The following is a 25,432-nucleotide window of genomic DNA, read 5'->3' as shown; positions in this document are numbered from 1 at the left end:
GCATTTCAAAATTGTTGCATGCCGCGCCCAGGAGGCGGCTACGGTGGGTCGACTGCAGCTGTTGCCACTCAGGTTGGCCTGCCTCGGCAACAACAATCTTCTGCACGCTGTAAGCGCTGTCCACCGTCCGGCAATCACTCAAAGTTGTCCGCATTTGCATAAACACTTCTAATCCTAATGCCCGGCAGATTGCTGCTGCAGCAGGAGCAGCAGTGTGCTCCAAGCTACTTACAGTCAATTGACCCGCAGCCCCACTCTATCGCACTGAAGTGACAACGCTACAAGACCCAGCAGCACTTGACAGCCGTAAGAGCAGGGGGCGCAGGAGCAGGAGCAACAGGAGTAGCCGGCAACCAATTGATGTTGCTTGGGTGGCAGGCTTTCGCTTTGGCTTTAGCTTTGCCCAGTTTCCTCTTGCTTTTGCAGCACTCAGCTACGATTACATCAAACAAACTCGGGGCCATTGCCAGCTCCTGTGTCACTCAAAGCATCGCGCATTATTGCCGTTTGCCTGGGCCACCAGCCTAGAATTCCAACAGCAACAGCCGCAGGAGTGTATTCAGGCCGTCCGTCAATCTGTCAGCCACGTGGCATTTTAGCTGACGATTTTCAGCAACAATTTGTATACAATTCGATGAAGAAATTGCCTAAAAAGTTTAGATCATATGCAAAATATGTGAAATTTAAGAAAAATTTGAATGAGTAAAAAAATAAACTAGTTTGGTTGGTTTCCATCTATGAAAATGGTTTATTTTTAAAATAGGTTTTCCATAAGGGCCTATTTAATTATGCCTGATTTTTATTAATTATTTTCATTATTACTGGGTATCTTCGAGTATAGCAAAGCCAACAACATGTACACGTTTCATATATGTGTATGTATATTCACTTTATTTTGTCTTCACAAAAAACTGCAGTTTATTCATGAACTAAAAATTCGTTTAGCTGAAAGTTGTTATTTTTCGTGTGGTCCACGCATCTCACTGCATCCCCTTGCTCCCCATGCCAAGCATTCCCCGATCATTGTCCTTGTAAAAGTTTAGCGCACAAAAAAAAGAGAATAATAAAAAATAAAATTGCTGATTAACTTTGGTAAACTGCAAGCGATGTAAATCGCATGGAACATACCCTGCAGGGAAAGGGTCTGATGGGTTAATTTAATCCATAAGTAATTTTTATTATTTATTGTATATACAATATATATATATATACATATATTTTTATATATATATATATATATACATATATTTTTTTCTAATAGCTATCTATCTTTAAAGTTTAATTTTAAATAAATTATGTATATTAATTGCCATATGTCAATGCAGTTAAGGGAAAATCAAATGGATATAGAATGAACATATATATCTACATATATATTTTAAGTAAATTTATACGCTAGTTAAATAATGCTTTGCAGTTTTTTTTTTTTAATTTTATATTCTTATAGTTCATCTACAGTTGGTTTTGGCCAAGTTTCTACAATAACTTTTTCTATCTAAATATAGTTCTATTCTCTTTTTTTTTTATATTCTCTCTGGTTAAAGTTTGCAATATAATTCTAGTTAGTTCTTGAGACTCTGCGTAGCTCCATTGAAATTATAATTCACTTGGAGTGCTTGGCTGGGAGAGCTGCCCCCGCTGGCGCTCACAGCTGTGCCCCACCCATTGGCTCCCCGACTCGTCCACCGCACTGACGCACTTTGCATAAATTTGAGCTTGAAGCATTGCACTTGCTTGACACATTTTGTTTGGAGTTCAGCTTCCCCCTCTGCCACGCTGCTCTTTCCATCCACTCGTAACCCTTTTTCCATCTTGTTGTTGTTCATTTGTAAAACAGAAAAAAAGTATGAAAGAGAAGCAAGAGAGGATGAAGAAAACTTTTGTCTCTGGCACAACAATTTACCGTTAAGAGCTCAACAGTGTAACACTGGTTTTTCACTTTTCACTAAGTACCAGGTTAGTGTAACACATAAAGAACGCAGCCGCAACCCCAAAGGAAATCTAGATGAAGGTGTGAACGACAGACGGGGGGGCGAGTGGCGCTTCCGGAGGGGCCGCCGAGCAATCTGCGCAAGTTTTGTTGCCGTCTTTGTGCAACGTGCGAAGTTTGTCACTCTGTCAAAGAAATGTTAACTCTCTGTCTGTGTAATGCACTCGCCCTGTAATCCATATCCAGCCAGGTGCGCCAAGGGTCGTGGCTGGCGCCTAGCTGTCGTGTCAACACAAGTTTTGCATTTTGCAATGTGTTTTTCTTTTGCTATTCTCTGTTCTCTCTCTCTCTCTCTCTGGCTTGCTGTGTTTTCCCTGCACCTCATACGTCCTTTAGGTACTTAAATTAGTTTTCATAGTTTGGCGCCATTTGGCGCACAAAAACTCAGTTTTCACTCCGTTCTCTCCCTCCCTTTGTCCTCTTTTCCCATGCAGCGTGTAAATTAATTTTTTTTTCTTCTCATTTTGTTTTTTTTTCGCGTTCGTTGTTTATAAAATTGCCGCTGAGGTGCGCGAAAAGTTTTGGCATTTTATGTTGGCCGATTTTATTAAAATTTACAGCCAGTTGCAGTTGCAATTTACCGCATGAAGTTCATATTACGTCAGCTGAAGGAAACTAAAACCAAGCTGGTTAGACTTTAGTAATTGCACAGAGATACAACTGAAAGTTTCTTCTTTGGAATTAAGTTTGGATAAGGCATTATAATGTGGATATATATGTACATATATATATTAGCAGAATTTTTTATCTTGCCATCAATCTATTAATGACAGGGGAATTATAGAAATAGATATATATAATTTCATAAATATAAATATAAATAAAATTAATTTTTATTATTTTTTTTGTGGTCCAAATCTTTTTATCTTTTACTTATATCAATTTTTAGGTTTAATTTGGATGTTTTTAATGAATAAATAATAATTATTTACTTATCTACAGTACAGTGACTGACTCTTTTTATTAAATATCCCTTCCTGCTTTAATATCAAATGTATATACATATATACAGCTACAAATTGCATTTAAGTTAAACTTCTTTGGTTTATTTTATAAATAATATAATAAAAATCTTTATTTATTTTATCAGCCAGTCTATGAAGACTCTTTTATGTACAGTAAATGTTTATTTTTTTCTGTTCTTAATTCTGCAAATATTTATTGATTTGGGGTTAGATTTGTCAACTGACAAAGAGGCTTTGAAAAATATATATTTTTGTTTACATTTTTTATGAAATATTCGATTTATTATTCAATTTAATCTGTTTTACAGCTCAAAGCTCATTTCATTTTTGCTTAGTGTTCAATATTTGATGAATACAGCGAATTCGAATTGCAATAAAATGTGTTTGTTTTGTTGCTCTAGAAATAAAACAAAATTGGCTAGAAGTCTGTCAGTTCCTCGTAAAGCTTTAATAAATTTTGTTTATTTTCTAAGTATTTTATTTACATACATATAGCTGATATATGTATGTATATTCCTCATTCGGTTCCAGTTGGCTTCGCTTTAATGCCACTGGTGCTGAAATTTCAAACAATTGCTTGATGCAAAACAGTTATTCATATGCGATGCACACACACACACACACTCACACATGTACACATACGCGCTTACTGTGTGAATGGCTGCAGTTGGAATTGCATTTGTGCATTTCCGGTCAGCGCACGGATGTTCCGGTGATCAATTTTCAAATACGCTGTGTCAGTTCGCTGGTTGGTCACTTGGTCTGTTGTTCGTTTAGAAAACGCCAGCTCAAATCGGAGGCTGCTAAAAGGAGGGGATTTTGTGTGTATGTGTGGGTGTGTGTGTGGGGATGCTGCTGGTGTAATCGACCTGTAGCCCAATGCAGAAATTGAATACAAATTCACAGTTTTTGCATATTTGCTTACAGCTCTTTCTCTATCTCCCTCTCTCTCTCTCACACACACCGACAAATAGTTGCGGTTTTTGTCTACTCTTTGCAGGTAAAATTTAAGCACACTTTTCTCTGTTTTTTACCCTCCCATCTTTGCCTGCAATTTGTGTGGCTAACAATTTTTGGCTAGTGCAATTTGTAGCTGAAATTTCTATCCCATTGCTTATCCTTTTTTTGCGCTATGGACCAGCAGCCATCTATCTATCTATATATTCATCGAATCGAGTTAGGGCAGCAACGTCAGCTATAAAAACTGTTTGCAGCAGCTAAAATAAATGCAGCCAGCTCGCAGCCAGCCTGTAAACAATGGCAGGACACCAGGGGCAGACAGGATGCGGCTGCCTGTCGCCTTTAAGCAGTCAATTCCGCCCAATTTCTGACAATTTCCGCACGCAGCTGTCGACAGTTTTCGCAAACTAAACTCGGAGTCGTCGCAATTAATGAGATTAATTAGCAGCTAATCAAATTTGCAACTACACAGCCTGGCAGCTGCCATTGATGTGTGCCTGCCACACCCCTTTGCCTACCTATCCAGCACCACACAAAAGTTGGCCACGTCAAGCCTGTCTGTCTGGCTGTCTGGCTGTCTCTCTGTCAGCCCTCGTCTTGGCAAGGCATTGCGTCGACGCCTTGATGCCTGCAAATTGCTTGGCGCAATCTAATTAGCTTCATTTGGTTAGCTACTCTTAGTTGCTTTTAGCATGTTTCCAGGCATTTTTTTTTTTGGACTGGCCAAAATTAATTGAGATTCTTCACAGTGGCCTTAGCTATTTTCAAATACTTTAAGTTAGTTACTTAGTATTTATCATTATTAGTTTACAACGTGTTCCATTTTTTCGAAACTATTTCGATTTTCGATTACTTTGCTCTGTTGTTCAACAATTCTTTTACAGCATAAAATAAAACGAAATTTTAATCTCTATTCTTATTAAAAATTTGAAGACAAATTATCCATACAGATCAATTTCTGATTGACTGTTGATTGTTAATTATATTACGACGTTTGATTCAATCCATTTAGTTTTTCTTTTGCTCGTTCATATTAAGTATACGTCGCGTTGCCGTAAGCCATTTAATCTTTCACAAGCAGCTCGTGCAATTTTCATTCAAACAAACTTAATTGACACCACACACACACCCGCATACACTCGCACACATCGATAGAGCACTTAGGTATATGTCTGGATACACTCTCCAATTTGCAGCGTACAAATTGCAATTTGCCAGCGACGCGTCGCATCGCGTCGCCTTTCGCCGCGGCTGATTAGTTGCGGCGCCTTGAGCTGTGGCCGGGCTGCCAGTTGGCCAAGTTAGTTGGCTCAGCTGTGGCTGGGCCAGTGCCTGCTTTACTTTTACTTATTTATGGCCAAAGTCCATGGCAAACAGACAGCTTAGCTCAAGACCGAGCTGGACTTGGACATGGAGCACATTCAGTCTCAGTCTCGCTTTCCACACAGACACGCATGCAGCTTTATCTTTGTAATGGAAAATGATGTCATCAGCAGCCAGAGTGATGGAGCGAGCAGCGCTACTTTAGCTTATGTTGTCTTCTTCTTGAATTTATGGCTGCCCACACTTTATCTTCCTCTCGTTTCGGTGTGGCTGTCCGATTTGTCAACGCTGTGTTTATTTTTCTATTTCTATTTTTAATAGAATATCGAGCATTTTTCCTGTCGATACGATATTGAGTTTATATCATTTGACAGCTGCGCCCGTCAAGGGTATTACCGAAACTGAAATAAGTTTCCACTTTATTTATTTGTTTTTCCATCGAAAATGTTTGCTGTTCAATTGCCTTGCAAGTTGCAGCTGACAGCTGACAGGCGTAACGCATTATGAGGCTGATAATTAATTATTTCAGCTTAAGTGCCAGCATTCAATTGTCAACCAGACAATGCAATTAAGCTGTTAAATTATTTAACGCATCAGTTAATTGTAATTTTTTTCTCGCATTGCGCATTATATACAAGTGTCAATTATCCTTTTGTGAAATCTCCCTCACGAATTAAATTTGCATTTAATATGCAAGGCTAGTAAGGAAACAAAAAAATTCTAATGAAATCTGAATTTTACTATTGTATAATTATTTATTAATATTTAATAAATTTGTTTGTTACTTGGATTCGCCACATACAATTTAAATTTATTCTTAATTCTTCTTGTTTGATATAGGATATATAAGATATATTTGATAACATAAACAAGATATAGTATAACTATTATTTGATTAGTCTATGGCTTTGGAAATCAATAAATATATTGCGCTCTCAGCTAGCTGGAATCCTTTTTCAGCTTCATTGACTAATCGCTTTAGGTTTTGCTGGAGGTACTCGAATACCTCAGCATTACCACAAAAATCGTAAAAGAATTTCTGATTACGTTTTTGGATACAATTTTTTGCGGGGGGATTGCACTTTAACTGAATGCGTGACTTCTTAACGAGCCAACATTTTATGACACATTTTTTGTTCGCTTTTGCAGCAAAACGCTGACAATTCAATTGAAATGCAGCAACGAGGCCGGGTGAAAAAATTGTGAGCTGCAATTTTGCTGCGATGTCATCGAAATCCCCGCCGCCTGCCTCGCCCTTCCAGCCGACCAACAAAAAAAGAAAAAACAGCCAGAAAATGTATAAAAAAAGAAAAAACGAAATTAAAACAAGCTACGGGACTTGAATACGTGGTGGTACGAGGGGCAATTCAGCAGTTGCTGAAAAAAGGAGCAGCAGAAACAAATGCAAATACTCGAGTGTATGGCAATGTAAAACAGAAGCTGAGCTACCGTCCAGCATCCACACCCATCATCGTTCTGCTGTTTCATCTGCTCCGCTGCAGGAAGACAATGAAATGGCAAACAACAAAAAATAAGTGCCGACAGAGGAGGGCAGCTCTTGGACTACTCAAACTAAAAAAAGAGACAGAGGAATACAGCACAACAGAAAGGTGGAGCGAAGGGGAAGTGTTCTGCAGATATTTGTCGTAAAAAATATGACGAAATTTGCCAGAAATGGAAATGGATTGGATAGGATATTATGGATGAGACAAGAACACACCAAATAATTCCGCAACAAGAGAATATATTTGTAAAGGAATGCAAGTATGGAAACAAATTGTGGAATAGAGTTAGTTAGAGACGAAATATTAGTTAGCATCGACTTTTTATGCCCCGATTTCTCATTGAAAATGGGTTCAGGTATAGTGTCACATGTAGAGGGGCGCCACAAAGTATATTTATATTCTTGATCAGGGCGACGAGCTGAGTCGTTTCAGCCGTGTCCATCCGTCCGACTTGAAATTTTTTCCTAGGTCACTGCCGTCTTAAGTTTACTGCCCTCTCAAGGTCGCTGCCTTCTCAAGGTCACATCCCTCTCAAGCTCACTGCCCCTCAAGGTCACTGCCCTCTCAAGGTGTCTCCCCCTCAACATCACTGCTCCTCTCTTAGACCATCGCCCTCTGGAGAGCTCAGGGCATCTCCTAGTCGAGCAGTCTCGGTTAGAGTTTTCTTTCTTGTTTATATTCGCAATACTTGAAATAATTTGACAGCTCTTTTATTTGGAGGTAGTTTAAGGATTTTGTAATCATTTCAATTGAAATATTTGTACAGTAGACTCTCATTTATATATATTTTTTAAATATATCGTTGACTGACCACAATAATACTTTGGTATATTTCTTTTCTTTAGTTTAATTTAATAAAGTAGCATATCTCTCAGTCATAATAATAATTATTTTTACCTGAAATCGAAAATTTTACCCACTTGTTTTTTATTTGATGGGCACAAATTGAATAACAATTTCGCCATATTTCGTTTCTCCCTGCTCGAAACATGACAGGCAACCAGGGCGAATGCCATATTGATGAACAGCAAGGGAGGCACGCGGCTGGCAGCGGGTGGTGGTGTAAACAAGGCCCAACGGGCCGCAAACACGCTGCGTATGAGTGATATTTTGTGAAGGGTCAAGCGGATAGGTCACATGCTTACGCAGCACTCTGTGCATAACTATGAATACTCAATTAACAGTAGCTGCAGCTGAAGGCTCATTATGAAAATAAATGTAAGGTGAAAGACTCGTGCATAACTGTGAATTCCGTGCTGCAGCACGAAGTCGGCCTTATGAAGCGCTGCGGACGGGCATTATTCATGGCATCACAATGCTGACAGGCAGGTGAGGCATGACAGGTGTGTGTTGTTGCATCAACATTTTACAGCTAATTGACACCATGATGGGCACTGGAGTTGTGCTACTCTTTTTTAAAGCTCGTTGTGCAGAATGCAGCCGATTTTCTATTCCATTTAGGGAATTTAAGAATCAGGCGATAAATTCGAGTCGCACTTTTATCTCACCTGAAAACTATTTATCTCTCTCTCCCTGTCCCCTTCCCTCTCTCTCTCTTTCTCTTGTTTGGTGATGCGGGCCTCACAGCTGAGGCGCAATTTTCTACACTTTGGTGAATTTTTTTCTATATTTTTTGTTGCGTTTCCTGCCGGTTCCGTCCAGGCCCCTTATCATTTATCAGAGCACGGGAAAGATCAAAAGCAGCCATCAAAAGCAGCGAATGCCAAGTATGAGGAAACTGAATAGAAGAGGAGCAGTCAGAGATTGTAAAAAAAAAAATCAGTCGCAGAGAAAGGGAGAGAGAAGGAGAAGGAACTTAGCCAGCTGAGCTTTAAGCGCAGTCCATGCTATGTGGGTCGATTGTGATTGTGGCTTGGCTGGCTTTCGGGTGGTCTCTGCTGCCTTGCCATTTGTTGGAAATGAAACTAATTTCGTTGATTGTGACGGCAAAGCATTGCACAGGAATTGACAGTTGATATATGGGCGCAGCGGGCAGCATGGCATCCTTGACAATTGGCTCACTTGGATGGTATAAAGAAAAAATGACTTGATAAATTACACTCAGAGAAATACCAACAACTAATGCCGGGAAATAGAAGAAATAGTGCAAGACGAACTGTAAAAAAAAGAAAATAATAATAATAAATTTCACTATATATAGATGCAGGAGATAGATGGGATAGATTCGGTGGCATGACGAATAAGTGATGAAGGTTGAAATAATTAAAATATATTGTAGAACTTAGGGTAAGTGCAGTGAACAGCTTTACGTTAAACTACAGTCACAACTAAAGGATTGTAAGAGAGTTTATATGTATATAATTTCAATAAAAAATATAATAATAGAAATATAAAAAATAAACAAATGAACAACTTGAATTGCTGTTATCAGACGAGGCATCAGCTCATTATTTGCTGAAGAGTTTTCCTGCCACTTAGGTTAGTTGCAAAGTTAGTTCATCTATTGTGCTCCCTCTGCATTGCCTCATTAAAAGTAATTTCATTATTTTTGCATTCATTTTCCTTAATGCCATTTCTATATCTCTCCTGTGCAGCAATATCACCGGCCACTGCTGGCTCGACTCCTGCCTTATTCCAAGTGCACAGCAGTCTATCTATCGCCGCTAAGCCGGAAGCTTTAAGTCTTTGCAAAACTTGTAGTCAGCCGACCTGAAACCAATCGGCCCACCCCTTCGCCTGCCCACTTTGCTCTGTGCTGCCCCAGCCTCAGCCTGTCAGCTTCCTTCATGGCTTAACTGGCCAGGTCCACTGGTCGCTCTTTCGGTTTATGACATTTTATTATACCAATTAGACTGAGGCGCCATCGCCTTGGGCCTTGGGCCTGGCCATTGTTCTCATTCGCATTGTTCGCTTTGGGCTATTTCTTTTCCATTTTTGCTACTATTTCATTTATTTTCTTTCTATTTTTTGCATTTCTCTCTTTTTCACACCTGTTTTACCTGATGACTGCTCGGAATTTATGGCTCTCGATTGTGTTTTAACATTTATTCATGCGCAGAGGAAGCCGCTTCAGCAATAGCAATCTTTGTTCCACTACACCGGGCTCCCAGTGCTGCCCATTTTTTTGCTGTAAACACTCCATTTGCAGGTCGGTGCTCAAAAGTGCAACACTTGCCACCAGCTGCTGTTGCTGCAATTGTTGTTCTCGTTGACACCTTGTTGCTGCTGCTTGGCGCACAAGTGGCATTCGTTGTTGTTGCTGTTGCTGTTGTTGCTGCTTGTGTTTTTGTTTAACACTATGTGATAATTGCGAGCACTTCAATTGCAACAGCATGTTGTTGCCAACTAACAACTTCCTGCACTTCTCGGCAACAAATTGCATTTTATGACTTTAAATTTGCACCTGCAAAATGCCAAAGCCAAATTCAAATCCAAATCTGAAATGAAAGCCCAAGGAATTCCAGTAATGCATATAGATATATATGTACATATGTATATGTATATGTATGCTTCTGCCTGCCTAAGCCGAGAGCCACTGAGAGAGACAATAAGTAAGCGCACAGCTGGAAATGCGGGCAACAACAATACAAATGCTATCTGACAGAAGCCCACTTCAAAGGTAAATGAAAATCTCTTAAACAAGCAAAACAGCACGAAAGCTAACAGAAATTCGGGCAACATACAAAATCAGAGAGAAAATCCGATCATTGTCTATAACCTTCAAATGAACTCTGATTAGATACGTTTATGAATTACATTCACATAAAGATTGATTTGAAAATTCGTAAAAATATAAGTTTAAGAACTGTCCAGATTATGTTCGTCAAGCTTCTACTTCTCACCAACTCGTCGAACTGATTGAGCTCATCATTTGGCTCCAGAACCTTGGGCAGGTGCTTCTTCGTCGCTGGACATGACGATGCGGAACTGATTTGGCTGCCGCAATCTATAAATAAGATTCAATTCATATATATTTATATGGTATATTTATATATAAGCTATTATTAGAGTAGCCTGCTGTGGCCTGCTGTTGATAGGACCATAGCACCAGCAGTAAAAATGTTGGCAACAAAATGCGATGCATGGCCATTTGCCCTTCTAACTGTTTGCCGATATCTAAGTACAGCTCAATATATATATATATATATATATGTAAATATATATGGGCCAGCTGCATACGCTGCTAATTATATGGCTTTAGTTATGCTTCGTTTTGATAAAACGGCGTTTTACTTGAGGCTCTGCCGTGGTATTACATTTACAACAGTGCCTCAAAGCAGTAGTGTTAATTGAAAAGTATCATTGTGTTTGCTCACAGGAAATCAAAGTTGACTCCAGTTGCCTCTTGTTGTTATTATTGTTGATGTTTTGTTGTTGTTGCTGCTGTTGCTATTCATTGTTGTGCTGGCTTTTGTGTTGATTTTCCAGTCAGTCGCATTTTAGCCTTTTGCAATTTAAGTTATGAAAAAGTGTTGCCTTTCGATCCACTTTTCGTTTTGCTTTGTTCAAGACTGAGTTGCGCAGGGCAAAGCGAAGCGAAGCGAATGGGGAACGAAGGCTAACGTCGATACAGCTGGCAGCACTGGCTAGGACCTGAAATTTGATAGATAAAACAATTTATAAAAAAAATACAATATAAATATTTAAAAATTAAATTTTATACATATTAAAAGCAAAAATAAGATAATAAAAATATAATAAATATTTTTGAGGAGTGCTTAACATAAAACTAAAAAAAAATATAACAGTAAGCGATCAACAGAAAATAAAAAATAAAAAAAAAAAATACAAAAATATGAAAATTTAATAATATGACAAAAACAGTAATTACATATATTTTTTTCAAGTACAACAAATTTAATTTAGCACTAGATAAACGATTGATAAATGAAAGTCGTTTGCTAAACTTTAAATGGAGCACTTAAAATTTACCCTCAATACTTATACAGGGTATAATGCTTGAGGGGTATACACATACCTACATAACAGTGCAATTTTTTTCCTAAAATGTTGCTTTATTGCTTTTGTTGCTTTGTTCTTATTGTTGTTTGACTTGTGTGTGTGTGTGTGTATGTGTGTGTGATGCCTTTTTGCATTGTGTGCATTTCACATGAGCCAGCAGCAATTCCTCATTTGCATTTCTGGCGGTGTTTTCCATTTGGTTTATTGCGAATTTTATTGTTTTGCGGTGTTTTATGGAACAGCGTAGTGTGTAAATATTTTTACAGAGCAGCTGCCGCCGACCATTTCTGCTGGTTCTTCTACTCGACTGCCGTTTAAACATGCAGAAAACTGCAATATTTGCTTGGCTATTTCAATTAGCGCCTCGCCTGATGATGATGATGATGTTGTTGCTGTTGCTGTTGGGCTGTTGGCCTGTTGAAAAATTCAATTAAAATGCTTGGCTGCATACTTTTGGCTGGCATTGTCTGACGAAGTTTGCGGCATTCGCTAAATAGCATGCTTAAATTTTATTAATTTTAAACAAAACTCATTTACCCAGCCCAAGCTGCGACTGGCCTATTAAGCAAAAACTTTGCTCAACACAAAGCCTGTAAAAATAATGTGCTAAATGAGGAACGCTTCACGCTGGGGGCTTGCTTAGTTTACGGTGGCGTGGGCGTTTCTACCAAATACAAATAAAATTAAATGAACTCGAAGCAAATACCCAACTCTGGTGTCCAGTTTGTAAAGCGTTCGGCGCTTAGAGCTGAGCGTTCACTGCTAAATAAAAAACAAAAACAAAAATAAAAAACGAAAAGAATGTATATATAATTAAAAACTAATTAAATGGCCATGTCGAGCTGTTGCTGCTGCAGTAAAACTTAATTAAGTAAATGCCGGGCGGCAACAAAAACTAAAACAATAATAATAACTCCCAGTAAACTTTGGCCATGGCATCTGGCGTCTGCAGTGTGTGTTTGTGTGTGTGCGCGCGCACGGCTCATGGGGCGTATGAGTAATTTAATCATCTTGTTGGCATGACCAAAGCTTTTGTTGTCATCCACAAATGCAATTTGTGTCATAAGCAAACAAGAATCTTACATGGCCGAAAGGACCCATATACAAAGTCAACAAAACTTTGCAGCGTGTGTGTATGTATGTGTGTGTGTGTGTTAGTGTGTGTGTATCTTGGTTTTTAGAATTAACACAGCCCGAGAGCAAGCGAGCTAGCTAATTGAGCTGTTTACCAATGCGTGCAAGCGTATATATAAAATAAATAAAAAACATTTATTCAGCTTAAAATGGATTAAATGTTCTATTTATATATTAAAATAATGTGGAATTCTTTATATCTCACATAACTCACAGCTAATTGGCATGATTCTTTGCTCTTCCTTTCTGTTCTTCATTTTATTTTCTGCCTCTATTTTTACAGAGTGTAATTTAGCTAATACTAAATGAATTCGTTACATTTATTAAAAATGTTCGCATAGCTCCAGTATAGGTGAATAAATCACAGCGTGTAGCGTTTCTTTCAACTTCAAAATATGAGAACTAAGAGTTCTTTGTTTACTTTGATTTTCGTGCTGTTGCTCAACTTCCAGCTGATTTCCGGCGGTAAGCTCTATTTGGCAATGCATCATTTACTCAAGCATTATTCGAATTTTCCTTGACAGAAAAGTCCTCCTGGGAGGCGCTGAAGAAATGGGCTCTAAATGGTGATCAATACCGATTGAATTCGGAGAGATTCAGCAACGTGATATCACTACGGATGATATTAACTACAAGGAAGGGCAAATTTAAAATACTCTCGAGCTGCACAGTCGTTAAAACTGAACTCTTTAATAAATGGAAGGGTCTCTTAAGTCACCCAGACTTGAGTGCAACAGCTGGCTTACTTTTCTTTGTTTTTGTTTTTTTATTCTTCTTTATTTTTTATGGTGCCTGAGCTTAGTTTGTAGTCTGAGTTCAGGCTTAGACACTGCTATTGACTACATATTTGTTTTGGCACTTCGGGCTGGCTTGTGTATCCTGGCACTGTTCCGCATCAAAGTGCCTGGCAAAGAGTTGAAAGCCATTGAGATTGACTTGCATTGTTGCTGGGCGTGGCAGGATTTCGCCATTTCCTTTGCTTTGCCATGCTTTGCTTTGGTCTCCAAGTCAGCTGTGAGCCATTTAGAATGTTTGATCGGGGGCTGGGCTAACACGTTGCCGAGAAGTTTGCTTGTGTGTGAGTGTGTGTGTGTGTGTGTGTGTGTGTGCTATGCACACAGACAAACTGCAAAAAGAAAAGCCAAATGCCAAAGAAAGCAAAGCTTCACTTGCCTCGCTGCCTTTAATGAAAATCGGCAGCTGCTGCTTCAGCGGCAAAAGGCAGATTAACAAACCAAATATGGCAACAGCTTGGCCAAAAGCATGTGCAACCGCTGCCAGGCAGAGAGCCATTCACATGCCTCAACAAGAGCACAATACATGCCACACATACACACACACACACACACGCAAGCACACTTAATATGAGGCACAAAAACGCATATTGAAAACGCTCTGGCGCCCAGTTGCCTCTTCTCTTCACCTTCTTCTTCTTACTTTGCCGACCCACTGACAATGACTGACCCGACATGATAGCAGCCAATGGGCAGCTCTGCGGCCATGCCCACTCAATTGTTGCCGGGTGCCACATTGTGTGGCCGAGCGCCTCTTTCATATGCTTAATTGAAATCGGCACTGAATGCAATCGAGCAGCGCGCTTTCACTGCAGCAAGTTGACAACGGGTGGTGCTGGCGGTGGTGTGGGTTGTATTATAACAAAAATAGAAAACCGCCAACGTAGCCACAATCCACTTAACCAACTGCACAGAAATTGAATTTGTCAATCAATGCGAATGATTCTATTCATACCCTCAGGTGGTGCATTGCGACGATAATGAAGGTGCTTACGTTTAATCCCTCGAGAGCCGACATTACTCTTAACACAATGAAGCGAGTTTTGCACGCTATTTTTTAGAAGCTTTGCTGATTTGCATGCAGAATATTTACAGTATAATCCAATTAGCTGATTGTATGATAAGGGGATACAAAATAAAGTAAAACTATAAAATTCACTTAAATTTGTAAAAACCAAGACTTTTGTTTAGTTCTTCAAAATCGAGTGCAGACTTTAATATCTTTAAGTATGAAGCTAAATATTGCTTGGAATTGAATAATAAATATGTCAAAACAAGTAAGAACGTTGCAGTCGGGCGTTAAAGAGGTAAAAAGGAAGCAGAACTTTGGTTCGCATAGATAGAGTCTGTATAGTTACTGCAGTGCGAAGCTCTCTCTCACTCTCTCTATCTCTCTCTCTCTCTCTCTCTCTCTCTCACTCTCTCTCTCTCTCTCTCTCTCTCTCTCTCTCTCTCTATATATATATATCTCTCTCTCACTCTCTCACACACACATTTTATGTATGCTGCTTATCGATGATAGAAGCGAGAGGTTCTTATAATATCTATTCAAGCAATCTGTTCACATGTGCCACGTCTGCTCCGTCTCCTGCTCTCTATTACCTACATTTAGCCATAACATCCAGTCATCCCATTTTCAATGATAATATATACAATGTATATAATCATCTAATAATTATAATGGCTCTTTGCTCACCATGCTTTTGCTCCTACCACCCCCCCTTTGAGTTGGCGAGGATCTAATTCTCCTACTCTTCATCGCTCACATTATGGTAAAGCTACCATTATAAACTGATTTCCCATGTTTAATGATAACAAGTATACATACATTTCTTACTATATACACCTTAAGTTTCTGGGCTTTTCAAGTCGCTATCTCTGCCTCTTCTCTCGTTTGCAGTTTAGGCAACATTTTTTCTACGCAATTTTCTCCCCCAAATATGCCTTGCTCAGTTGCTCTCCTAATTACATTTTTAATTAAAAATGTTTGGCCATTCTCGGACAGGTATTCGCTACCTGCTCGATTACGTGCCGCCTTCTCTCTCATGTAATGGCGTTTTTTTTTTTAGTGGTCTTCTTGTTTCTGCTATTGGGTCCAATGAGTAAAATCCAAATTGCACAATTTACATAATTTCTGGCTGCAAATGACTTTCGGCTTGTCTCCAGCTGGAATGCAATGTGCACTCACAACTATGCAAAATTGAAACCGTTGCTAATGGAAAGTCACCTGTATAGGTGGCCACACGATGGCCATTGTCAAAATTTCTGTGCATAGCTTATGAATGAGCTTTGGTCTCGGCCCCAACACCAGCAATAGCACAACAGTGGAGAGTCGAGAGTCGAGGGTCGAGAGTCCAGAGTCGAGAGGTATGCGACCACTGAGTTTGCATGTGCTAAGGGCAACAGCTCACCGAGGCCCTCGCTCGCCCATAATCGGGGCATAATCAGGCAACACAACCAACAACAACAACAGCAACAACAACAAGCAACTCTGATGGGATTGCGTGGTTTCATTTGCATATGTTCTTCGGGCAGCAGAGGTAAACGATTATTTATAGTAGAAGTCCTGCATGCTAAACTGGACAAATATTTATATACATATATGAACTATGGCATTGCATTAAGCTGGGTCGACATGTGCTCAACCTAGATCTAGTTTAGCTGCGCAAATTGCTTTATAGTTAGTTGAGAATTGCTCTCTTAGCCCTCCCATGCTCTTCCTCTTACTCTTTCCCCTTTCGAGTAGGCAGAGATCCAAGTCTCAATTGATTTCAGTTTAACTTAATATTTACAAAGTTTCAGTGCAAAAAGAATTCACAATTTACTTCAGCCAAATTTTAGAATATAGTTAATAGTAGTAACCTTTTAGTCGTGACACCCTTTTGGAGACCCGTTCAAGATGGAAATGGAATTTGATTTTGCCACGCCGCCGCCCGAGGAGCGCATCATACGGACGCACAGTCTGAACCAGGAGCAGGAGGCCGATTTGACGCTGGCGTTCTCCCTGTTCGATACCAATAACACAGGGATTATACCCATGAAGCAGCTGAAGGACATAATGCATGCAGTGGCCCACAATCCACCTGAGCATGAGCTGCAGGACTACTACAATGAATACGATCCCGATGGTACGGATGAGCTGTACCTGAGCGACTTTCTGCACATCATGTCCGTGCGCTACGAGGGCCAGACGCCGGAGGATGAGGTAATACTGGCATTCAAGGTCTTCGACAGAGAGGATAACGGCTGGATACACGAGAACGAGTTCAAGCACATCATGAGCGCATATGGCGATGAGATGGATGAGGACGATCTGGACCAGATTGTGTTGGATGCCAATTCGAATACCGAGGGCAACATCATTTACAGGGATTTCGTCACCATGATGAGCGAACGTTAGAGCTGAGCAGGCGGTGCGAAGCAGCTTTCACTATTTGAAAGTTCGAAATCATTCCGTACAGTCAATAGTCACTCATACATTTGGATACAACGTGCCCTGTTTAAAAATACGAAATTGCTAGTCCTTACGATTAGATCCGACAATGAATCCAGATCTGACTGAGGAGCAAATTGCCGAATACAAAGAGGCGTTCGCCCTCTTTGACAAGAGCAACACGGGCATGATCAGCGTGCGTGAGTTGGGCAATCTGATGCGCTCGCTCGGACAGAATCCCACCGATGCCGAGCTGAGGGATCTGGTCAACGAGGTGGACACCACTGGCAATGGCTCGATTGAGTTCGTTGAGTTCTGCAATTTGATGTCGAAGCAGTCGGTGGACAGCGATGCCGACGAGGAGCTCCGCGAGGCATTCAAGATCTTTGACAAGGACGAGGACGGTTTCATATCTCCAGCCGAGCTGCGCTTTGTGATGGTCAATTTGGGCGAGAAGCTAACCGACGAGGAGATCGACGACATGATACGTGAGGCAGACTTCGATGGCGATGGCAAAATCAACTACGAAGAGTTTGTCTACATGATAACTCAAAAGTAAAATCTTTCTAGCAATTCATTTTTTATTTCATCTTTTTCTAAAGCTAATTACGAAAATTTCTTAAATTAAAATTACTATTGCAAATATTAATCGAGCTCGCTTCTGTTTGTGTGTGTGTGTGATTGACCTCGTTGCGTAGCCACAAGTTCATTATATGCAATGCTTATTATACTTTGAACACACTGAACTGGAATATATGATAGTGTTGTGAAATCTTATATAGCTGGCAGGAGGCGGACGAACTGAGTAGATAGAGTATGTGTGTGTGTGTCTGTAGAGAAAATTTAAAATAGAATATCAGGTTCAAGGGTTCCCCTAGTCGAGCAGTCTGGACTACAGAACTCATATTTGTTTACACATGCGATATATAAATATTATATTTCTCTTCATATAAACATATATATGTAATTATCCAAATCCTTGTTATGCTATGCTTCACGTTGTAGTATATAGTTTGAAAATTCAGCTCACACAATGTGCTGACAAACAGTACAGATATGCAGTGTTATCTCAATTCAGAGAAGAGCCAGAAATGAAAGCAGACAATGCAGAAGTCCTAGGCCTTAAGAGAACTATATAAGACAAGAAACTGCTGTCTGTGCTATCTAATAATTATAAATATTAATGTTCATAAGCCGTTTAGCATATCAACATTTCATTATATATATACTTAAGCATCATATGCCTAAATATAAATAAATATAATAAAAGGAAAGAGACACAGAAGATCGTTTAAGTTGTCTATATGTATGCAGCAATGCTCATTCGGTATTTATATTCAAGTAAAACGAAGCTAGAATGCCTGCAGCAGCAGAGAGCGCTCTCATTGGTCACTTAAAGCTCAACCGACACGATCTCTACCTGTCGTCGGGCTGAGTATTTGAGAGCAACTTCGCTTATGAGTAAAAGGCGCCCCATATAAAGGGCAGCTGCGGCAGCATTTCTTCAGTCGTCCGAAGCCTGTGTGCAAATAAATATAAGAATTAATCCAGGACTGTTTCAGCCTAGTTTCATCCACAATCCAACTTATTTCTCGTAACAGTATCTGGGACTGAGTTGGCGCAGAGAATCTGTCCAGCTGATTTTAAATATCAAATATAACATAATTCGATTAGTACTCAAATTTGTCAATAGAATAAGCTGTATTAAATTACGATTCAACAATGAATTTGGCCGACCTAACTGAAGAGCAAATTGCAGACTATAAAGAGGCGTTTCTTCTTTTCGATAAGGAAAATTCTGGCGTGATTAACTCTCGGCAATTGGGAAATTTGATGCGATCACTCGGCAGTAGTCCCACCGATATTGAACTGAAGGATATGTTGAACGATGTTGATGTCACTGGCAAGGAGCAAATCGACTTTGAGCAATTCTGTAGCCTCATGTGCAGACATGCGCAGGATACTGATTCAGACGAGGAGCTCAAGGAGGCATTCATGATCTTTGACAGGAACGAGGACGGTTTCATATGTGCAGCCGAGCTGCGCTTTGTGATGGCCAATTTGGGCGAGAAGCTGACCGACGAGGAGATCGATGATATGATACGGGAGGCCGACTTCGATGGCGATGGCAAAATCAACTTCGAAGAGTTCGTCTATATGATATCACCGAAATAACAGCTGCTCTTCGGCATATTTGTTTCTCAGATGATAGATTCGTTGCCAATTAGGCAGCCTCAAATGAAAGCACTAAGTAAATTAACTGAACCGAACATGCCTTAGTCTGCGGTTTCTTTGATGATACCTCAGCCAAAGTTCAAAGAGCCTAACCACATTGTCATGAGCAATATTAGTTAACTGGAACTCGAGTGCACTCAGCCAGGTTGTCTTGGCTTGGCTTCACTCCATTGTTAGCTCGCTTTTGCGTAAATTTCATGTTTCACTTCTTGTGGTCGAGAACTGGGAGAGACTTTTCATGCAAGTCCAAAAACTCGATGCCATGTGCTGTATGTGGCCGGGCTGGGAATGCCTGCCAGCAGAGCACCTTTGCGGCCTGCGAGCAATTTTCCTGTTGCTTGTATTCAATTTACCTATGCGTCAAAATTAAATTCTACCCTGGCTTCCCTTGACTCAATTCGCAGAGGGCTTCAGCCTGCAATTTTTTATTCGTTTTCAGGGCAGAGCACGGCAGCTCTGACTGGTCGTCCGGCCAGCTGCCAGTTTTGCATATTGTTTAACAAAATGCCAGCTCTGCTTAATTGGAATTCCAAGAACATTGAAACTGTAATCGATGCACTTTGCGTGTAAACTGTCCAAAATAAGAAAAAAAAACGAACTCAAAATCCAAAAACAATATAAAGGAAAAATTTCAGATTTCAATTTCAGATGCAGCATCAATAAGCACTTCTGCTAGACCATAAATATAATATGCATACAAAGAGAGAGAGAGAGAGAGAGAGAGAGAGAGAGAGAGAGAGAGAGAGAGATAGAGATACATATAGAGAGAGCTGCAAAGACAGAGCGGCATGCAGAGTGCAGTTAGGGAATGTGGACTATATCCCGACAGACAGAGGCTCTGGGGCTCAGCATGACAACAGATGCCATTTGTGGGGGTCCAACGACTGGCAAAGGAAATTGAATTTCTATGTGTGTGTGTGTGTTTGTTGGTGTAGATGTTCATTAGTTGTTGTAGTTGGTTCTGTCAGAGCATTCCAATGATAAAGGATGACAGCCCCAGCATGGGGTCATTATATTTTGACATTAATGAGATGCAATGGAAATCGAGCATACAGTTGAATATTAAGTCCAGGATGTAAGTTTGATGCATTCGCAATTTAAATTCAAAAACAAAATGAGAGTGTTTTCTCATTTATTTCTACAAACTCTGCAAACATTTTTAATGATCTATCTAAAATAAATAATTTGTAAATGAAAAAAAAGATTTAAAATAGTATTAAAGATTTAATTTAAGCTGCTTTATGTATGACTTTTATTTTAATATTATTTATGAAGCATAAGAAGGGGTATATGAAAATATGGGGTCTACTATTTAGAGCGTGTTTCGGATTCGTGAATGCTTATTGCAATTTTTCGACCAAAAATGTTCGTGCACATCGATTTCATGTAGAATTTTTTGCGGTTTTTTGCCACACCCAATTCACATACACGCACACACTCATACACCTACGCCAGCTCGGAGTGTCATTTGGGACACTTCTGCACATGTACTTGGCCACGCAAAAAGGCGCATGCAAGTGACATGGACACGGACAAGGGCGAAGGCGATAGCGAGGACGAGGACGAGTACGAGCAGAAGGACGCGTCGAGCACTCTGTAAATGTGCAAAGGCCACATGGCAGCAACAAGAGATGCAAGTAAATGAGTTTTTGGCACTACGGTCAGTGGGCGGAGCAGGGAGTGGGCGAAGGGCAACGGCAAGAGCCGAGTCCTGCCAGCAGCGGTTGTCAAGTGTCCATTTGCAGTAACTCAACTTCAGTTAAATATTTTAGAGCCTGCAACGATTCCCTGTTAATTGGTGGTGAAAACTGGCAAAGCCCAAAATCCCAATCAAGTTGAGTAACCTTCGAAGCTGTTCTCGAAGGTAGGCGCATCGCACCAACCAGAATCCCAACCTCTTTTACGACTACTAAAAACACGAAGTGCTGTCGTTCAATCATATGCCTAAGCCTACTTTTCGTACGGCGGTTACCCTTTTCGGATTAACAGATCAACGCACAAATGGAGGCTCAAATCATCGTCTGGGGACTTGGCGAGCTAACAAACAGCTGGACCGACCCTTTCGATAAGGCCGATAGCTTATCGAGACCAACGGACGCTCACAGCACAAAACAGTTGCAGATAGGCAAAGCCGCTGCGGCTTTGATGACCCAATTAATTTTAGAGCCCAAAAAGAAATGGCCAACTATCTCAGGCGAACGCATTTGGGCGCCGTAAACACGCTCAAACTTAAGTGTTGTAAAGCGTGAAATAACTTGAGCTGAGCTGCACACACACAGCCAATAATGAGATTAGAATATAAAATGTTATGAGCATAGACAAGAGCTTTAAAATGCAAAAGCATTTTCATCTATCCATTGTAAAAAAAAAAAAAAAAAAAAAAAAAAAAAAAAAAAAAAAAACAGTAAATAGTTATAGATGATTATCAATTTTTTAAATGGAATATGTAAAAGTTTCCTGATGATAAGTTATAAAATACCTTATATTTTAATAATCAAGCAGAAGTTATTTTTAATATTATGCTAAGTGTAATGTCGAACAAATAAATAAAGGATATATATATATATATATCTTTTTAAATTTGTATTAATAACTATAACAAAGTATGCAAAATTAAATATATGTACAAAAAAATAATAATGTAAAATAAAATAAAATAAAATATACTTATATAATTTATTATTGTTTTTATTAATAACATTATAATATTAAAATTTGTATAATAAAAACTATTAAGCTTTAGTACTAATTTTATTATAGTTAATTACATTTCTTAAATATTTTTGTGTAGACATTTGTATTTAATAGCAAATAAATATTTATCTTTAATAAAAATAAAAATATTAAATATTTAAATATTGTAATATTTTCTTTTATGCACTTTTATTTATACAAACAATTGTTGTATACCCAAAATATTTCTATTTACACAAATAAGTTTATAACAAATCAAAAAATATGAATATAGTTGTTATGTCACTTTAAGCCCCAATACATGGATGTCTCCAAGTTTCTTCTTCTCTCTCATATATGTGAGTGCTGGCTGTCTGGCACGTACTTTCCACACACATATACATACGTACAGTTTTTTTTCCAACCTGTCAGTTGACTTCAAGTTGCAAGGGAAAGCCCAAGTGTCTTCGCTGCTCTTAGGAAACATTGCGTTAAATTGCGTGGAAAAGTTATGCACTGTGGGTGATTTTCCATTTCCCGCTGCAACGTTTGTGGCGCTTTTTGCCGCCGCCTACTTTGACGGTGTGTAACATTTTTATTTTTCCATTCTGAAAGTTGACTTGGCAAACTACTTGAAATGTGAAAATGCTCGAGCGGCAACTGGGAAGGAAAACTTGCAGTAACTTTGAAGGTTCACGTAATTATGCGCATTACACAGCTGACCCGGGCCCTCAACCTGTTCCTGCTAATGCGGCTACTCCAGTTTCTCGTAAGCCCGGTGGCCACAGCTGCCACGCCTCTGCAGCAACGGCGCCCCCAATTGCTGCACAGCCGCAGCCACGCACATCAGAAGCGGCTCACCCACAGCATGGACCAAATGGATGAGACGTGCGATACGCCTGGAGGCAGCAACCCTGATCCAGGCCGCGATACAGCCACCGACATGCAGAACTCGAAAGCAGGTGGCAAGTGCGACATTGGGGCAGGACGCACAAATGCCAAGCTATCGGCTACGAACATCGCCCAGAAGGCCGCCTGCGACGCGGAGCAAGCCTTCGGCACCCAGCAGTCGGCGGCGGCGGAGGTGGCGCACATGGTCAAGCAGCAGCTGGCAGATAGGGCCGATGCCGCTGCCAAGGCGGCGGAAGCAGCGCTCTCCGGCAAGCAGCAGGTGGTGGAGCAGCTCGAGGCAGAGCTAGTCGAGGCGGAGGCTGTGCTGCGCCAGGAATTGGAGTGCATTGCCAGTGCCCAGACCAATCTCAACTCCGCCGCGATGTCGGCCAGCAAGGCAGAGGAGGTTATGACGGCCATGCAGCACGGACTGAAGATTGCCGAGGAGAATCTCAATCACGCCAAAGCGACCGCCACCGGTGCTCAGCAGGACCTAGACGAGAAGACGCAGCTGGCGGAAGTGGCCCGAAAACGCATCGAAATGCTGAGGAAAAAGCATCTCGACTACTGCAACGAGCTGCAGAAGATCAAAAAGGCGGCGTACAAAGCGTTCTGTGCCGCGGCCGAGGCACGCAAAAAGGCCAGAGAGCGACGCACGGCACGAAGCAGGCGTCGCAGGAAACGGCAACAAACGGCAGCTGGGGTAGCAGGAGTAGCAGGAGCAGCAGGAGCAGCATGAACAACTGCAGCAGTAATTGGAAGTTGAGCGCAGCGTTTACAGCTGAATTTTTGTCTATATATATTTCTATTTTCTAATCCTTCAATTAAAATTCTCTTATTAAATTTGTAAATCTTATTTATGTTTAATGCTTTATCATTATCCTGCTGCAAGCGAATTCTGTTAAAATTAGTTGAGCGCAGTTTAAACTTTATGTTTATGCCAAATGGAATTATATATATCTGCATAAAATTAAATATGGGCTGGTAGCACCAGAGGCATTGCAAATAAAAAATCTATAATAATAATAATACTCCATCTATTCTTTAGGCACATATAATATGAGCAATTTCTCCTACTATACATTCTATTATTTATAAAATTATATCTTATAAAAATTTCAACTATTATCCTCTTTCCACTCACAGGTTCTACTTTGCAGTTCTTTATCTAAGCTGAGAGCAGTTAACAATCTTCCTATCAATCAATTGAATATTTTATTTATACACATACATATATGTACATGTATGTGTATGTATATTCTCTTTTATTATATTACGCCCATATGGCTCGCAATCAGGTTTCGTTTATGTGCCGTCCATGGTCACATTATTGTTAAGCATGTATTGAGATGTCTGGCGGCGTTCCAGCCCACAACATGGTAATTTAATGCGAAATGCGACTCTTCTATAAGCCAAAATGTTGTTTTGGCCGTACGGAAATCCTTTGAGAGTTTTTAGCGCCAAACAATGTGGGCGACGCCCGAAGGATGCTGGGAAGGTGGTGCCACAAAGGACGCAAAGGGACAATAAAACAATTTGACCAAAGCCATTTCGTTATAAGTTTTGACAGACTTTTTGTCAGCTTAGGGCCCCTTGTTTGCGGGTAATGGGATTGCGACAGGGCGTGGCACCCAAAAGTTTCCTTTTCTGTGCACGTTTTCAATATTTTGTAGTTTTTCAATGGGTACTGCGGGAGAGCTGGCTGGACAGTTTGCCAGAGTATTTGTTATTATTTATAATGAGGCAAAATAAATCATATATATGTATGTAACATTTCGAAAAAAATACATTTGCAAAAAAGTTGTGAACAAATACATATTTGGAGTGTCATTAATTGGGCCATCAAGTGCAAAGTCCTGAATAAGTTGTTCGGGGACTTCCAAAAAAGTTGCGGACAAGCACTTAAAGGCCAAGCATTTTCGTTGGCTCGTGGGTCGCTTAAGCCGCTGATCTGTTAATCCCCCAAGCAGAACGATGGACATGCCAACAGGGGGCAAAAAAGGGTTTTGCTTTTGCGGATTTGGCCAGTTGATTGAGCGGTAAGAGTTTTGTTTTTCGGTTCGTTTTGGCTACGATTCCGGTGGCTTAATGCTTGGCATATTAAGCCGCATGTGGCCTAAATCACTGACTGTTTTTCGACCGTTGAATGTGTATTTATATACATGTTTATGTGTGACTATATATATGTATATATACTCACACTTTAATGCCAACCAACACAAGCGCCAAGTGTTGATCACTCAATTGCCAACAGCGAAAGCAGCGACAGCAGCAGCAAAAACTACTAAAAGTCAGACGAAAAGACACTCCCTCTCTCTCACTCTCTTTGCTTCTCTGTCTCTATCTCTCCCTCCCTCCCTCACTCTTTGTGTATTGCGAACTATTGGCGGTGCTGCGTTGGGGTTGACTGCCTTTCTATTCAGACAACATAAACCGCAACGCCCCATTGTCAACGCCCCTAACTCAACGACAATGAGAATGTCGAATCTCAGCCATTTGACCAAAATGTATTCATTTCAGTCATGGCAGGCAGCCACTTCTATGTGGGTGTGTGTGTGTGTGTGCGGGTGTGCGGGTGTGCGGGCGTTTGCGTGGGTGTATGTTTC

At 40.2% G+C, this 25,432-nt stretch overlaps 4 protein-coding genes and 2 long non-coding RNA genes across 6 annotated transcripts in view; all 6 read left to right on the top strand.

The window, feature by feature from the left end:
• LOC149092187 (uncharacterized) overlaps positions 1-25,432 on the top strand; it is a 78,119-nt gene that overhangs the window by 35,827 nt on the left and 16,860 nt on the right. The gene's annotated exons all lie outside the window — the stretch shown is intronic.
• Positions 13,176-13,546, top strand: LOC115562610 (uncharacterized). The gene is made up of 2 exons (XR_016197665.1): positions 13,176-13,265; positions 13,325-13,546. It is a non-coding gene; the product is annotated as an uncharacterized LOC115562610 (long non-coding RNA).
• Positions 16,338-16,994, top strand: LOC108659440 (uncharacterized). The gene has a single exon (XM_018112365.3). It carries the CDS (start codon positions 16,494-16,496, stop codon positions 16,992-16,994), a length of 501 nt encoding a protein of 166 aa, XP_017967854.1. The 5' UTR covers positions 16,338-16,493.
• On the top strand, positions 16,859-17,672 carry LOC149092188 (calmodulin-related protein 97A-like). The gene has a single exon (XM_089265416.1). It carries the CDS (start codon positions 17,137-17,139, stop codon positions 17,584-17,586), a length of 450 nt encoding a protein of 149 aa, XP_089121542.1. The 5' UTR covers positions 16,859-17,136; the 3' UTR covers positions 17,587-17,672.
• On the top strand, positions 18,649-19,297 carry LOC108659442 (neo-calmodulin). The gene has a single exon (XM_018112367.3). It carries the CDS (start codon positions 18,750-18,752, stop codon positions 19,200-19,202), a length of 453 nt encoding a protein of 150 aa, XP_017967856.3. The 5' UTR covers positions 18,649-18,749; the 3' UTR covers positions 19,203-19,297.
• Positions 22,280-23,626, top strand: LOC115562199 (uncharacterized). Its single transcript, XM_030383204.2, has one exon. It carries the CDS (start codon positions 22,639-22,641, stop codon positions 23,563-23,565), a length of 927 nt encoding a protein of 308 aa, XP_030239064.1. The 5' UTR covers positions 22,280-22,638; the 3' UTR covers positions 23,566-23,626.

The sequence above is a fragment of the Drosophila navojoa genome, chromosome 2 (genome assembly GCF_054131105.1).
Source record: "Drosophila navojoa isolate 15081-1374.11 chromosome 2, UAZ_NAV_1.0, whole genome shotgun sequence".
Classification (NCBI taxonomy): Eukaryota; Metazoa; Arthropoda; class Insecta; order Diptera; family Drosophilidae; genus Drosophila; species Drosophila navojoa.
The sequence above is the reverse complement of the archived record's forward strand: the minus strand, read 5'-3'. Positions and strand labels throughout refer to the sequence as shown.